The sequence below is a fragment of the Cervus canadensis genome, chromosome 24 (assembly GCF_019320065.1).
Source record: "Cervus canadensis isolate Bull #8, Minnesota chromosome 24, ASM1932006v1, whole genome shotgun sequence".
Lineage (NCBI taxonomy): Eukaryota > Metazoa > Chordata > Mammalia > Artiodactyla > Cervidae > Cervus > Cervus canadensis.
Window position 1 is genome coordinate 45,017,003 of NC_057409.1, and position 17,797 is coordinate 45,034,799.

Below are 17,797 nucleotides of genomic sequence, written 5' to 3' on the forward strand. Positions count from 1 at the left end.
TAGTCAGTAAAAAATCTTTCCTCACTTCCTTTGAAACTTAATGTCTCCACTTGAGGGAGGAAGCTAATTATTGACATCTACTCTCCCTGTGGGTATTTCCCCCTGCTCATTCACAAAGCTCTTCAGATAAAGAGTACCATGAAGGTACTAGTCACTATTACACTTTAACCAGCACCAAATAAAGAAGCTAGGTATCCCTTGTGCCTGCATGCTCAGTCACTCAGGCGTGTTCAGTTCTTGGCAACCCTGTAACTGCAGCCTGCCAGGCTCCTCTGTCCATGGATTTTTCAGGCAGGAATACTGAAGTGGGTAGACATTTCCTCTCAAGGGATCTTCCTGATCAGGGCTCGAAACCACATCTCCTGCAGTGCAGGCGGATTCTTTACCACTAGCTCCACCTGGGAAGCCCTAGTCACCCCCTTAGTCAACACCAGAACAAAGGAGTTAAGTTAATCTCTAAATTATATTAGTCTTGGATATTTCTTTATTGTGGCATGAAGGATGGAGACCATCTCACCACCATGGGAACCAGGAACATGCCCTTTCTTTAGGGGAAGTGTATTTGTTCACCCACATACTATTTTTTTTTAAAACTTTAACAGATTTGACCAATTTTAAGAAGGTGTGCTGATTTAAACATCAGTAAAAATTATAATTTGTCTGGCCAGATGTTGTTTTCCCAATGATTTTATGATTTTGTTTGCTTTTTCTCTAAAAGGGATAAAAAGAGTTAAAACTAGTTTGTGGATTCAGCCTTAGTCAAATAGCTACAATTACAGTCTGAGTCAATAAAAACCAAATGGGAGAAGAATCTGGAAAAAAATGGTTATATGTATATATATAACTGAATCACTTTGCTTATGAAACTAACACAACATTGTAAAGCGACCATACTCCAAAGTAAAATTAAATTTAAAAACAGATTGGAAAAACTAGAAAAAAACCAACAAACAAACATCCACTGATGGATGAGTAGGTAAAGAAAATACGATACATACATACAGAGGAATATTATTCAGCCTTTAAAAAGAAAGAAATCCTGTTATATGCAACAGTGTGGATAAACCTTGAGGACATTATGTTAAATGAAATAAGTCAGAAACAGGACAAATACTGCATGATTCCACTTATATGAGGTATCGTGCTAACACAGTCAAACTCATAGAAGCAGAGAGGAGGGACAGTGGTTGCTAGGGAATGGAGAAAAGAAAATGGGGAGCGGCTGTTCAGTGGGTAGAAAATTTCAGTTTCGCGAGCTGATTAAGTTCTAGAGATCTGTGGGCAACACTGTGCTAGATTAGCAACATCGTAGTGAGCGCTTAAAGAGTAATCTCCTCTTAAATGCTCTCACTACAATAAAAGAAAGAAAAATGTTTAAGTATCATGGCTCTTCAATCATCATTTCAGTACATTTTTATGGATAATTATCTTCTGGAACTGAGCAACAGACATATTCACTACTATGTATAAAATAGATAATTAACGAGAGTCAACTGCATATCACAGGGAGCTCTATTCCAAGCTCTGTGATGACCTAAATGTGAAGGAAATCCCAGAAAGAGGGGATATATGTGTACATGAAGCTGATCTGTTTTGCTGTACAGTGGAAATTAATACAACATGTGAAGCAACTATGCTCCAATTAGGGAAAAAAGAAAAAATGAGCAGCAGAGTTTTGAAGGATCGGTAGACAGTCATCAGACATGCCACACAAGTGAACCATAAATGTGGCTTGTAAACAGTTTAGCCACGTTTTTATTTAAACAAGAACCTGAGTATAGAGAGGCTGTGTGCTGCGCTGCGCTTAGTCGCTGAGTCAAGTCAGTCAAGTCCAACTCTTTACCATCCCACAGTCTGCAGCCCGCCAGGCTCCTCTGTCCCTGGGGATTCTCCAGGCAAGAATACAGAATGGGCTGACATGCCCTCCTCCATGGGATTTTCTCAACCCAGGGATCAAACCCAGGTCTCCTGCACTTCAGGCAGATTCTTTACCAGCTGAGCCGCAAGAGAAGCCCAAGAATACTGGAGTGGGTAGCCTACCCCCTCTCCAGGGAAACTTCCCAACCCAGGAATCCAACCGGGGTCTCCCGCATTGCAGGCAGATCCTTTATCAGCTGAGCTACCCAGGAAGCCCAGAGAGGTTGTGTACCGCACTCCAATGGAGGCCGCTGATTTATATCAGGACCAAGGCTGCCATCAGCTTCTTTGATCCATGGTACAATCCCCTTTTCTGTCTTTTTATGGTGCTTCTGAGGTGGGAAAGTCCATGGATTCACCCACTATTAGAGCTGGAAAGGATTTTGGAGCTCCTCCACATGAAGGAGAGTCATCATTTGGCAGATAAGGGTACTAAAGCCCAATGTACCAAAGGACACACAATTTTTCAGTAAAATTAATGCGTTCTTTGTTTCCTTAAATGTGGTTAGAGTATACTTGAATAGAAAATGAGACTCCTAAATCATCCCTTCCCTAGAAGTCATGAAGACTCCCTATGTTAGTCGCAGTATGGCTCATCTGCTAAAGGAAGGGAAATTCTAGTAACTGTATTTTAATTTACTAATTAACAGTGGCTCTCAAACATTTTATGGATTCTTTTCAATAAGCATATAAATCTCATGCTTTTCTCTTACATGATTCAATTCCAAAGTGGTTATTTCAGTTTCCTTTGTAAACCTAAAATTGTGTTATCCTCTCAAAAATCTCCCTCTGCGGGAAACAGAGGTGACCGGCAGCCCAGCTACCATCCCTCTGGGCCCACCCAAGCTACACTGCCCCCACCCAGGCACGCAAGTCACACTCCCCCTGGATGCACCTTAGGACGCCTCAGGTAGGTGGGAGGGTGCTGGCGGAAGTTCCTCACAGGATGAGGGTCCCCCAGCGGGGTCTGAGGATGCCTCATCCACCTGCACAAGCTTCTTAAAACTGCGCTCACTGCCCAGAGAGACTCTCTGACCCTGTTTTCTTGTCTTCTCCTTCTTTCAACAATGGCAGACCGGCATGCATGGCAGTGTATAAACTCTCCCTGCCTGCCCCTACTGCTCTTTTACAAGCACCTGCCTACCCTGCTTCCCACCCCAAGAAATCTCTTACTCACGTAATCCCACCTTGGCTTCGGCTTTTGGAGGACTCAAATGAACACAGATATGCCTCTTCTAATATGCCTTTTCCCATCTTTTCCTTACTGACATCTAAGGCTTGCCCCAACACAGGGAGGCACGCCCCACTTGCTTTTCCTTTCTTCCTGCTGCCTGAGAATCACTGTTAACAGAATCTTGGCTCAGTTATTTAACTAAATAGTGATTAACAAATATTTGGGGGGCATAAATTCTGTGATATTACTACTATAGAAGCTACTGGGTACACAAATAAATTAAAAGTCCACTTGCGCTTATAAGGGGCTTGTAATCAAGTTGTGGATAAATCTCAGAGAAAAACTGGTTTTAACAATAATACAAGCAGTATGCTGTTAAGTGCTGACTCAGTCAATCTAGCTACCTACCTATTTAATCTATCTGGACAGACTTTTAATGCTCAAGGTCAGAAGAGAAGAAACCATTGCAACTTTATCATTTTGTGTGTGTGTGAAAAATAACCAGAATATTGGTAAAGTACCCATAAATTCCAAGGGATTGCCAACAGAGGTAACTTTTATTCCTGTCACCAAAGGTTTTAATTTTTACATGCTCTTGTATCACTTAGCATTAACCATCTATCTTGTATCTACCTCTCAGCCACAGAGCAAAAGGGGCTATGATGAAAGGCTGGAAGGAGGTGAGGGGCAGGAGAAACAGAACAGAAACACTGTGAATTCCAATTGTGTAACTTGGAAAAAAGCAATGTGATGCTAATCCTACAATAGTAAATTTCTTCTTATCCCCAGAAACTGATGCTGACATTTCCATTTATTCATTCAGTTCCTTCAGACTCCTTGTCAAATCTCTTCTAGTTGCCAAGCAACAATAACAGCAGTTCTGTACATAAGCATTAGGCAATAACCACTGTCAATGTTTCTCCTTTCTTTGAAAGGGAAATTTAATGACCCTTTCCTATGAGAAAATGATGACAAGAACCTATGCCTGGTGAAACCTAAAAGCTGTGTGTGTGGTTTGTGTTTTTGCTGCCTGAATCCAAGGACTGAACTAAACTGACCTAAACACTATTACAAAAGGATGAAATAAAAATTTGCTCCAATGCTTGCTTTGTTTGGTCTTTAAAAACAATTGCATATCATTAAAACTTGTCCACATCCCATGAAATGAGTTCTCTATTAAATGGAGTTAATATTTTAAAGATGCATGATGATGGGTCTCTTCTGTACTTTCTCTAATCCTGCTAAAATCTCTTTAATCAAACTTGGGTTTTTCTGACAATACTCCTCCACGGTAAAGAATCTGCCTGTAATGCAGGAGACCCGGCTTCGATCCCTGGGTAGGGAAGATCCTCTGGAGAAGGGAATGGCAATCTACTCCAGTATCCCTGCCTGGAGAATCCCATGGACAGAGGAACCTGGTGGGATACAATCCATGGGGTCACAAAGAGTCAGACACAATTGGGCGATTTCATTTTCACACTTTCACTCCTCTACGTAAAGACTTGAACCATATTTCAGTACTTTGTAAAACACAGATCAAGACAGTTACAGGAAAAAATAAAATGAAATGGAACATCTGCCCACCTACTGAGGACAGACTCCAGGACACAGAGTTTACGTGAGGCACCAGCACAAAGGTTGAGATGACCCCTCCCTGTTCCCACTGTGGACCAAGGCTCCTCTCCTCTTATCTAGCCCTCCTCCTCCATTTTAATGAGTCTGTATGATTATTGTTTACAACCCAATTTACCTCTATAACTTTAACAGCTCAAAAAGCTATTCACAATAAGTGACACATTACAGCAAGGATATCGTGGACTAAGCAATTCCCCATTTCCATATCATCATATTTTCTAGCCTCATTTATTTTCTGTGAGGCTCAGCAACAGCTATAAAAGTTTGAAAAAGTCAAGTCCAGTTTTATGTTCTTTTTCTCATTTGGGATTTTTATTATGTTTTCTTTCTGATCTCGTTTCTGTGTGAATTATACTTTGAGTTCCAAACAAAAACATGAACTCCTTTTTAATAAGCTCTTTTTCCTTTTTTTAAAAATAATAAAATACACAGATGAGCTCCCCCTGATGCTCTATAGTTCACAGGATTAAGAGTCTGTAAAGCTGCTGTACATTTATTATCGTATTTGATGACTTTGTCAGGTAGGTTTTGGTTTCATGTCTAACCTACAGATCAGGAAACTGAGGCCCAGAAAAGTCAAGTGGACTTGCTCCAGACTGCTCAACTAGTAACTGGGGAGAGCTAATAATCTCTGCTTCTGTTTCCAATCTCCACTCTCCTTCCATGACTTTACCTGGCTGGAGATCACTTCCCGAGCATACTCTATGGCTTAAGGGTCACTTTTGGTTGGGATTTGTTATCAGATGAAAACTGTACATTCAGCAAATGTTATTTTGTAACTCCGTCTGTAATCCCATTTTACAAACAAGGAACTTCTTGGCTTTCCATCACCAAATTGTAGTGCTGAATTGTATTCTATTTAAACTGATTTATAATAATGCATGAAAATATCTGGCTAAAAATGTTATTTTGTGGATGCCAGTTGCAATAATCTTTCCTTATTCAGATGAGAATTACATCTAAAACTTTATAAATCAATTTAGTTTGGTACCCTAGTGCTTCACATGAGAAATAATGTAATAGTCATCACTGAGCCCTATCTTTAACTCATCTATGAGTTTCTAGTGTTAAATTTCTTTTTCTTTTTTTTCTTCTTCTTCTTTTTTTTAAAGGCATTACTTAGTATAGAGCTGTAAAAAGTGAATTGGCCCTAAATATAAGATCCCTGATTGGGTTCCCCAGGTGGCACAGGGGTAAAGAATCCAGGCAACACAGGTTTGATCCTTGGGTCAGGAAGATCTCCTGGAGTAGGAAAAGTCAATCCACTCCAGTATTCTTGCCTGGACAATTCCATGGACAGAGGAGCCTGGTGGGCTACAGTCCATGGGGTTACAATGATTTAGATGCAACTGTGCATGCATATAAGATCCCTGATTTGCCTGAAGATTTTGTTCTGATATCTTTCTTTAACAAAGTGAGATATTCTTCCTATTTTCTGGAGAGGGTACAGTGAGATATGACTGGTTACTCACCAAAGGACCTCATTTGTTATCACTGAAACCTACCTGAGACCACCTGTAGTTGATAACTGTCTCATCAAGATGCTGTTTTTCTACAGAACCACAGGGAGTCAACCTAAGTAACCTAAGCTTGTTTTTAGAAGTGATTTAAAACTTGCTTTATTTAATAAAAAAGAGAGTACTAAAATGAGATGACATTTCCATTAACCTACATTTCAATTTTCAAGAACGCTTGAGGTTTTGCAAAATATTGTGAATGGGAAATTTGTCTATAAAGAACACTAACAATTCAAGCAGGCAGGTTCATTCATTTGTCATCCATTCATTTATTTAACGCATGTTGGGGTCAGCTATGTGCCAAAACCAAGAATATGAAGACAAGAAAGGCCCCGTGCCTGCCCCCAAGCAGCACACAGTCTCACTTGGGAAGAGAGACCACTAACCATCACAGGACAGGGCAGAAGGCAGAGAACCCCACCGAGGCACAGAGGGGAGCAGTAGAAGGGCCAGTAATTCCAGAGGGGCAGGACGGCAGAGAAAGGAGGCACCTGAAAGGACTCCTAAAGGGTGGTGAGCGAGGGTCCCTGGGGAGGACATCCCAGAGAGAGGAAACTATCTTTGCAAAGGCCTGGAGGCAGAAACATTCATGGTCAGGACAGCTGCACTGAGGTGGGAATGGAGCAGTGGCTACAGACACAGGTGGAAAAGCAGACAGGGTCAGCTCACATGGCCGTGCATGTCACACTAAGGAGATTAAACTCTGACTTCAAGAACATTTCTGGAACTTCCCTGGTGGTCCAGCGGTTGAGAATCCACCTTCCATTGCAGAGGACATGATCCCACAAGACTAAGATCCCACATGTCAAGGGGTTAAGCTCCACAACTACAGAGCCCGCGGGCACACCTAAGACCCAACACAGCCCAGAATAAAATGAATAAATAGTTTTTTAAAAAGAATATTTCCAATTCAAATCCTTTCGGTCATAATCCAATAATGTAAAAATAGTTTAAAAGAGTCACAGAGATTGTCAGTTGCAAATGTCAGTTGTCTTGGATATAAGACCTGAAGTTATGTCTTTGGATTAAAAGCTGCATGAGGATGGAAGTGATGCCCTCACCTATTCCTTTCCAGTTCATCCAAGAGTGGGCCCACCAGAGATAAGCGAGGAACTCACCTCACTGCGAGACTTTAACTAAGTATTTAACTTCCCACAGTGCTTGACTAGATAGTGTATAAACACACCACACAGATTTGTTCTCAGATCTCCTAAGAGCTTATAAATTTATAATGTAAGACATAACAGTTGTTATTATTCTTAATCTTCAGAACTGAAATGTCACTGCTGTGTGACAGATTGGGAAACAAACTAATCATAAAAAGGCCATAAAAGCTAATAACTAAAGGAAATAAAAGTGCAAAAATAAATTAATGTGAAATTACAAATGATCAGAATTTTCAGTTGTTTATTATGATTTACTTTATTGAGCTAAGAAATCTATTAACCTTTTGATATGGGAAGATGGAATTTACTGAGTTAGAGGAGCTCTATTTTCATTGTCATGCAGATGGATAATATTTACAACTTAAACATCACCCTCTTTCAAAATAATGCCAACACTTTGATAAGTTACCGAAATGCAACAGCAAAAACACCACCTACTGTTAATCTTCACACACACATGTGACGCTGGTCAGGACAAGCAGATAAATGGGCGCCTAAGCCAGTGCATGGAGCATTCACACTGAACCTCTATGGTCTGTGAGATGACGGATCAGCCTCCGTTCACATTTTGGCTCGACACTACCTCTATTTTGAATAAGACACTCTAACTGCTGAGCCTACCATATTGGTCTGTCCACTGGCCATGTTTTGTAGGGAATCAATTATTATGACTGATTATTTAAAGTGCTTTTCCTTCTCATAACCCAACTTTAAGAGCTGCTCAGCCCATCCATCAACAGACATTTGAAAAGGGGCCAATATTTGGTCAGCACTGTGGTGCCAAACTCAAGCTTCCCCAACTGGGAACACACTCTTGCCCGAAGATATGACTGTGAGTCACAGAGAATATGAAGCCACAGTATAAAAGGGCACAGACTTCTGCCACTATTCACTCAGTGGTCAATAAGTGAACACAGTTCTGTATTAATAAAATATAAGGAATATATTATGGAATACAATAGATAAAAAATGTGCGCCCACTTTTAAGATAACACAGAAGACCCCAAGGAAATTCTCTGTGGAAGTTGGTTTTGAGCATGTCCCCAAGTAGGAGGTTTGTTCTTCTGTGCTCTGGGGTTATTTTGGTGGAAAACTCCGGGAAGCGGTAATATAGAGGAAGAACCAGAACCAGACAGAGCTGAGTTTAAATCCTTGCTCTTTCACATTCCCTGAAAGTCTGACTTTGACCAAATCACTTTGTCTCAAGCCTTTGTATCTTCATCAAACAAGAAGTACTTGTTTATAGATCTTCATGTTAAATAACTTTTCCTGGTACTGGGAAAGATTGAATGCAGGAGGAGAAGGGGATGACAGAGGATGAGACGGTTGGATGGCATCACCAACTCGATGGACATGAGTTTGCGCAAGCTCTGGGGGATGGTGAAGGACAGGGAAGCCTGGTGCTGCAGTCCGTGGGGTCACAGAGTCGGATACGACTGAGGGACTGAACAGCTAAGCACAGCCGACAAAGCCGGGGGAGCTTTTAGAAACACACCGTGTCAGCTCATGTTCCTGCTGAATTCCGTTCGGTGGCTACTTTGGCCCTTTGAATAAAAGCCTACATGTTTCTATGTCAGGTTCTAAATTTTGGGGGGCACAGAACTCCTATGACAGTCTGGTAAAGACCTGGGGGTCCTTCTCAGAATAATATTTAACTAAAGTACATAGGATTACAGAGTAAATCACTCATATTGAAATAACACTGACATTAATAAAAAATTTATGCTACAGTAATATATATGTGCTTCTCTGTCAACATCAAATAACACAACAGGGTGGCAAGTTCTGTAGCTTCAGTAATTCTACAGTGCGTGCTAAGTCGCGTCGGTCGTGGCCGACTCTTTGCAACCCTACAGACTGTAGCCCACAAGGCTCCTCTGTCCGTGGGATTCTCCAGGCAGGCATTCCTGGAGTGGGTTGCCATGCCCTTCTCCAGGGGATCTTCCTGACCCGAGGATGGAACCCTTGTCTCAGGCAGGTTCTTTACTGCCGAGCCACTGGGGAAGCTCCAATTTTGCAACAGAGATGAACAAACAGCACTTCAGGATATCCATAACAAATGTAATTTGATATGAAGATATGTGCGATTTTTAGTTGTGAAAGTCACAGGTACTCCAGCTACCCCTATGGGTTGTCTTTCTCCCTTGCCTACATTCATGATCAAAGGAAATGCTAAACTTCATCCAGATGTGAGTAAAGATGAAAATTCGTCTTTCCCCGTCCAGCTTCGTGGACCCCTGGCTTCCACTCACAGATGCTGTGGGGCTTGAGGGACACACAGGTGAAGAGCCAGAATTCTACCAATGCCGGTTCGTGCCCTGCTCTCTGATCTCGCCTCCCATCACCACTCCTCTGCCCACTGCACTGTGGCTAACTCGGCCACTTGCCCACTTGCTCTTTGAACACGATGAACTTTCGTCCTCCTCAGGCAGCCGCTTTCGCCTTTCTCCCTGGAACACTCTGCCCTTGGGTCATTGCATGGTGTTCCTCTCCTGTTTTCTCTATCTCAGCTTGCATCAGCTGCTCTGAGAGGGCTGCCCTGACCACGCCCACCTAGGTATCCACCTACCTGCGCCACCCTGCTGTGTTTTTCTCGTGGTAACATCATTATCTGAAACGATCGCATTCATTTACTTGTTCCTGTGTTTACTCTCTGTTTCCCTGCCCTAAAAAGCAAGCTCCAAGGGAGCAGGAACCTCATCTAGTGTTCAGTGCCACATTGACAGCCTCTAGAACAGTGTAGAGGACAAAGTAGGCGTCTGATACTTCTCGGCTAAATGGAGGCAAACTTACTAAGGATTCCAGCAATGCTACTTCTCTCATTGTTCATTCAGTATTTGAGGTACTAGAAGGATACAAAGAGATGAAAGACAAACTCCTGCCCTCAAGCAGTTCACAGCCTAGTGGAGGTGGGAGGCAGCCAGCCATGTAGAAAGCTGGAGGGAGTTCCGGAGGAGGCTCCTTCACTTTGCTGGGCAACCATGGACAAGCCTCGGGAGGGCCTTATTTCCCCTAGTGCGGATGAGTGGTTTGGACAAACTGATCTCCATCATTTCCGATGATCCACAGTTGATGACCTTTTAAGAGCTAACAGTGCAAGGCAGCACATATGGCAGGTGAGGGGTTGTGACCCGAAGTGGAGGAAAGTCACAGAGGAGGACAAGATTTGGAAGGACTCTGAGATATCATCAGCCTCCAACAAATAATGAGGAGGGGGGATTTTCAGACTCTTGAACTCTGTGTTGAAAGAAACTGTAAAGGCCACCCAGCATGACCACTAGGTAACGCTTTGGATAAATCTGTGAGGCTGTTTTTGGAGATGGAACATAACACCCTTGCTTTTAGATGGAACCCAGCGTGGTGGGTAAGAGTATCAATTGTAGAATGGCACTGCTGGCTTCAAATCCCAGCTCTGTTGCTTACTAGCTATGTGAACTCAGGCAAAGCACTTACCTTCTCTGTGTCTCAATTCCCTCCTCTGTAAAATGAAAATAACTACATGGGGTTATAGTCAAGACTAAATGAGGAAATGAATGTAATAGGCGTAACACACATTCAGTAAATGCTAGTTATGATTGTGTGGAATGGTTTTCTCCTGTGTCAAACTTATTATGTATCCCTCACCAACGCCCTCCCCGCCCCAGCCCCCAAACCATTTTCCTCTTGTTCCATTATAATTGAGTTTTTACTAGCTAGAGACTACATTATCCAGTTTGGAGTTTCTGCAAACCAATATATAATTATATCTTACCTTTTCCTTGACATTCACATGAGTATTGAGTTCGGCCATCTTGCTTCTAGTGGAATAAGCCCTACCAAGAAGGAAAAAAAAAAAAAAGATTAACTTTCAAAATTGATTTCTCAATGTGTTGTTTTTATGCTCTCGTCCAATATAGTAAACAATTTCATTTCGCCATAATCATAAATACCTATTTAGAATATAAAAGTACTTTCAAGCTAAGCACTTGTCTTAGATACGGTCTAAAAGCATGTTACAGTAACTCCAGATGACAACATAAAATCTTTAATTCATACTGTACGACGCAGAAAATGACAAAATCAGACAGGTATGCACCTAATCTGTGTTCCTTACTATGTAAAAGAATGAGGTACAAAAAACAGTGAGAGGAGGAAACAGTGCTATTTTAACTGAGCACTGTCATCATAATCTCTCCTGCTTCAGTGTCTTTTAATCTCAACATAGCAAACACTGATTGAGTCTTTCCTGCATGTGTATAACTACACCAAAACACTCTAGGAAGAAACAGGAGAAATGGTTCCAGATTAAAACGTAAGAAACACATAACAGTTTTTTTTTTTTTTTTTTTCACATAACAGTTTTAAAGCTTGCATTTTCACTTATCAGTATAGAAAATCCTTTTGGATCTACACATATATACCTTTATCATATTTTTAATGACTATAAATTCATGATCTCTAGTCTCAGAGGCACTTTTAAAACTGCCCATTATCATTGTTTCCTAAAGTTCTTTAGGTTTTAAGCCTTTGGTGTCCAATATTCTTTGAGAAGTGGCCACTATGAGAAGATCTTTATTCTTAATATCTAGCTGTGGCATTACCTTCTCATCTGGTCTAAATCTTTTGCCATTATTAAAGAAGATAGACCGTAAGTCTTTTATAGATTCAATCTCTTTCTGAAATTGAGCACAAATGACTTACAATGGACAGATTGGAGCAGAAATTAGCGGCTAGACAGGCCAAGATATCAATATACTGTCAACTTGCATGTTTTGTCAATCAAGATTTACTTTCTATGTGCTTTTCGTCAATCAAGAACCACTGAAGCTCTTTCTTATGTTCTCTGACTTTCGCTACAAAGAGTGTATCTAGGGGACTTCCCTAATGATCCAGTGGTTAAGACTCCATGCTTCCAATGTAGAGGGCATAGGTTCAATTCTTGGTTGGTGAACTAAGATCACACCAAAATAAATAAATAAGTGAAACAAAATAGCTTACCTCAAAGCTAGAAAAACCAAGAGTGTATCTAGATTTGAAACATTCAAGGTTAACTTGCAAAAATTCTTATTTCTCCCCACCATTTTCTTTTAGGCTTAGGTCTTAAATAAAGCATAAATTCAGATCCATTACCTTCTGTTGAGCTTGGTAATATGTAACCTTAACTCTATCACCACTCAAATAAGAATCCATATACTATTATCTGTTATTAAAGATAAGGTCAGTTTTCATTCCAATCCCAAAGAAAGGTAATGCCAAAGAATGCTCAAACTACTGCACAATTGCACTCATCTCACATGCTAGTAAAGTAATACTCAAAATTCTCCAAGCCAGGCTTCAGCAATACGTGAACTGTGAATTTGCAGATGTTCAAGCTGGTTTTAGAAAAGGCAGAGGAACCAGAGATCAAATTGCCAACATCCCCTGGATCATCAAAAAAGCAAGAGAGTTCCAGAAAAACATCTACTTCTGCTTTATTGACTATGCCAAAGCCTTTGACTGTGTGGATCACAATAAACTGTGGAAAATTCTGAAAGAGATGGGAATACCAAACCATCTGACCTGCCTCTTGAGGAACCTGTATGCAGGTCAGGAAGCAACAGTTAGAACTGGACATGGAACAACAGACTGGTTCTAAATAGGAAAAGGAGTACGTCAAGGCTGTATATTGTCACCCTGCTTATTTAACTTATATGCAGAGTACATCATGAGAAACGCTGGGCTGGGTGAAGCACAAGCTGGAATCAAGATTGCCGGGAGAAATATCAATAACCTCAGATATGCAGATGACACCACCCTTAAGGCAGACAGTGAAGAAGAACTAAAGAGCCTCTTGATGAAAGTGAAAGAGGAGAGTGAAAAAGTTGGCTTAAAGCTCAACATTCAGAAAACTAAGATCATGGCATCTGGTCCCATCACTTCATGAAAAATAGATGGGGAAACAGTGGAAACAGTGGCTGACTTTTTTTGGGGAGGGGGCCAAAATCACTGCAGGTGGTGATTGCAACAATGAAATTAAAAAACAGTTACTCCTTGGAAGGAAACTTATGACCAACCTAGACAGCATATTAAAAAGCAGAGACATTACTTTGCCCACAATGGTCCGTCTATGGTTTTTCCAGTGGTCATGTATGGATGTGAGAGTTGGACTATAAAGCTGAGTGCCGAAGAATTGATGCTTTCTACTGCGGTGTTGGAGAAGACTCTTGAGAGTCCCTTGGACTGCAAGGAGATCCAACCAGTCCATCCTAAAGGAGATCAGACCTGAATATTCATTGAAAGGACTGATGCTGAAGCTGAAACTCCCATACTTTGGCCACCTGATGCGACGAACTGACTCATTTGAAAAGACCCTGATGCTGGGAGGGATTGGGGGCAGGAGGAGAAGGGAACGACAGAGGATGAGATGGCTGGATGGCATCACTGACTCAATGGACATGAGTTTGAGTAAACTGCGGGAGTTGGTGATGGACAGGGAGGCCTGGTGTGCTGCGGTTCATGGGGTTGCAAAGAGTCAGACACGACTGAGTGACTGAACTGAACTGAACTGAAATATTAATGTTAGAAACAGTAAAATTTTATTTACAGCTTCCAAATGATACTGCCACTGACACATGAATTTGGGCGCTGTGGTGGGGGACCCTGCATACTCAATCCCCAGAGAGACAGCTCCTTTCCATATACTCAGCAAAGAGGGCCCATCCCACTGGATACACCTCCCATTTCACCAGCTCTTCCAAATGGTAAATCCTGTATCCTCTGTCTTGGCATAAGGGAGAAAGTAAATAATGCTAGCTGGCAATAATGTCTGGATTTCATTCTCATATATTTTTGCCCCTGAGAGTTACTAGTAAAAGACAATAGGATTATCTTCTGATTATCCATAACAGTGAATAGAGATGGTATGTGAAGTATAAGGACAAATATCAGGTGTTTTTTGTTTTTTTGAATAAGCCATAGATGTGAAACCTTTGGTCAGTTACCACAGTGCCTGCAAGATGGTCGATAAGCATGATATTGAAGACATTTGAATGGTTGACTTTCCTATTCAAATGGAGGTTCTGGCATTATGGAAACATAGACGGCGTATGCATGGATTTTTCTACATGTGATAGTGTATGTATGTGTGAGAGAGAATGAGGATGGGGGAGGTAGTGAAAGAGACCCAGGCTGCATCAGTGGAGTAAGGAAGGCTCGAAGGATACAGGGGGGCTTGGGGCTGTGTGTCAGGATGGATCTGAGCCACAATTCCTCTCATCAGACTAGATCAGCTAAGTCTTCCAGACACATCTACTCCTGCCATTATAGATGTGTGAAATCTGATAGAAAAAGGGTTTTGTTTTTGTTTTGCTTTGATGTCTAAGATTTGAGTGTGCAGCATTTTCTAAAACTGGAGTGTTATAATCTACAGAAGAATCAGGGAGGAATTCCATGGAGCACAGAAAATTTCTGAGATCTGAGTAACTGGCAGTATGGAATGGTGAGCTTGGTTCAAAGAAATACACAATTTCCTTGGCAATTCCCTTTCTCATTGACCTCGGTGTCTAAGTCAAGGAAGACTCTTCTTTGGTTGTGATGCCAGTAAGATTAATTACAATATTATTTTGGCGGGGGGAGGAAAAGGCTGGCTGTGAGGGTAGAATGGGGCTATTACAGGTTCCTGAGATGGGAAGATAAGATAAAAATAATTTGTAGGGAGCTGTTATTTGTCTATTTTATGCTCTTTTTTTCTTTCTCCCCCTGCGTGAAGGGCTGCCTCTACAGGCCATCCCTTCCAGCTGGACTCTAATGGCCTCTGCATGCCAAGGCTCTCCGCTGGTTGGTGTGTAACAGAGAGACTGAAAAATCAGCTACAGCTCCAGTTATGGAAACTAGAGGAAAGATTTCAATATAAACAGAAAGTAAATCTGGTTTGCCTTAAAGAATTAAGAGTTTAAGTGGTTAGAATTAAGAGTTTGGATTGTTAAATTGGGTTTCATTAATAAAGACGAACAACGAGGCCAAGGCTGATCTTCATTGTCAAAGGTCCTTGCTGAGTGTCCACACCTGGGCTTGGCAATAGCCTGCCCAGAATACTCCGAAGCACGCCTCACCCTGGCACAGCATCCTGTGTTCATTGCCTTTCCTCTGACCCCCTCGCTTTTGTGAAAGCTTTTATGCTATGCCCCTGTTTTCTGGGATTCTGTTCTCTGTTATGAACTGTATCTGGACAGTCAGATCCCCTGAATATGACTTGTTTAATTTGTATAGTTAAGGAACTTTTCCTCTAAGAAACAATATATTGGCACCTCCTCCTAAATGACAGGTCCAGAGTTCAGCAACTTGAAACTCCATCCCTCAAAGTTGCAGATCCTCTGGGTAAACCTGAGAAGCCTTGGAAGCTGTGAGTGAGAGAAAGAAGTTTGGGGCCCACAGACCTATTTCCTCCCTTCTCACCACGCCTGGTCACCACCCTTGATGGTCTATCAGTAACATAGCTTGATCTCAGTTTTAAATCCAAAAGAAAGGTACAATGATCCCACACTCTGACTTCTTGGGAAAGAACCTGGTTTCTAATCCTGTTATCACTTACAATTGCTCTTAGACCAATGACTGAGGCCTAACTATTCAAATCCACACATACATGTCCCATGCATGTAAATAATCAATAGAAAATGAAGATAACCAGAAACACAAGTCTTGATCCTGGCACAACATTTCAACAGCTTAGGAATGTTTGAAAATTTTTTCCTGTAATTTTATACTTTGGCTTTCAATTTTACATATAGTCCAGAGAAAAATAAAGATCAAGGAAACTGTTGACTGAAATTTTATTTATGAAATCTCAGATTGATCTCTTACCTCAGTCTAGATGCATGTTTCATAGTCAAAAAATTATTAGGAAAGATATCAGTCCCAAAGGGAAGAATTTCACTGTTTATCACCAATATATCATCTATATACTTCTCCAGTGTAAAATTAATAATGCAAAACTATAGTTACCACCAATCACTTCAGTGCAAAGTTATATCAAACTGAACTTACTTATGCAAAGATCTTACTTAATATGCATTAATGCTAGACAGAAAATCTATTAGTTTGTAAAAAAGAGAAATATTCTTTAGAAAAATAAACCCAAAGAGTATAAATTCTGGAACATATGTTTGTTTCAGCATTTCTAATTAATACAATTCAGAGAAGGTTAATATATACAACAACCTGGACAACTGAAGAAGATATTACATATATATTAATGTATCTTATGCAATCATATAAAGTGTAAAAAGTTAACAGTGTAAAAGAAGGTGTTAGCTGCTCAGGCATGTCTTACTCTTTGTGACTGCACGGACTATAGCCCACCAGGCTCTTCTGTCCATGGACTTCTCCAGACAAGAATACTGGAGTGGCTAGCCAATTCTCCTCTCCAGGGAATCTCCTGACTCTGGGATCAAACCCGGGTCTTCTGCATTGTAGGTGGATTCTTTACCATCTGAGCCACCAGGGAAGCCCAGTCTCTGTTTTCGCTTCTGTTTCACCGTGTGGACAGTAATAAAAGTTTCACTTTTGTTTCTCTGAAACCTATTACTACTCTTAGACTGACTTTCCTGTTCTCAGCTGTCCTATTACTTTTCTGGAATGGAATTTAGAGGCAGAGGAAATACATAAGAAAAAAAATTTAAATAATCATTGAAACAATTTTTTCAAGGTCATTTATGCAAAGTCCTCCCATGATTTATAAAAACCTAATAGAGAACGTCAGTTGGTATGGGAAGGTGGAGGTCAAAAAAAGAAACTTCCTCATGTCATTTACTTGCAAAGCCAGATTTGACTGTGGGCTGGTCTGAACTGGAATGTCCTGTAAAATACTTCCTGGATTTCAAAGGCATGCTACAGAAAAGGAATGTAAGCTGTCTCAATACTAATTTATGTCAATGGTGTGTTGAAATGATAATATTGGATGTGTTGAGTTAAATAAAACATTATTAAAATTTAACTTCACCCATTTCTTTTCACTTTTTTACTGTGACTCCCAGAAAAATTTACACGGCCTATGTGGCTTACATCTGCTAGAAGCTGCTGTCCTGGAGCAGTGGCTCTTCAAGTGGGCTTCCCAGAGGAGCAGCAGCATCTGAGAACTTGTTAGAAATGTAAATTCTCAGTTTCCAGAAGGACTGGATCAGAAGCTCTGGGAGGGGGTGCAGCGGTCAGTGCTCCAACCAGCCCTCCAGGGCATATTCAGACCCACGGAGACTAAACTGTGAGATCCACCGCCTGGGAATATTAAGAATGAACCTCTTCCTTGATCCCAGTCACTACACACAAGAAACGGACTCTCCAGGAGCCTGGACAGATAAGCAGGGTGCGGGGGCTTAGGGGGTGGTTTCCTACCAATTACCTTGTTAGGGAATGGTCTTTTCACCAACATACTAATT

General features: G+C 41.1%; 1 protein-coding gene across 6 annotated transcripts in view; it reads right to left on the reverse strand.

Moving 5' to 3' along the window:
• The window catches only part of SPATS2L (spermatogenesis associated serine rich 2 like), a 182,458-nt gene that overhangs the window by 85,170 nt on the left and 79,491 nt on the right, over positions 1–17,797 (reverse strand). For all 6 annotated transcript variants that reach the window (XM_043445565.1, XM_043445564.1, XM_043445568.1 and 3 more), the window contains one exon: positions 11,161–11,221. In XM_043445565.1, coding sequence (XP_043301500.1) covers positions 11,161–11,199 — 39 coding nt within the window. In that variant the 5' untranslated portion in view covers positions 11,200–11,221. The remainder of the gene's footprint in view (positions 1–11,160; positions 11,222–17,797) is intronic.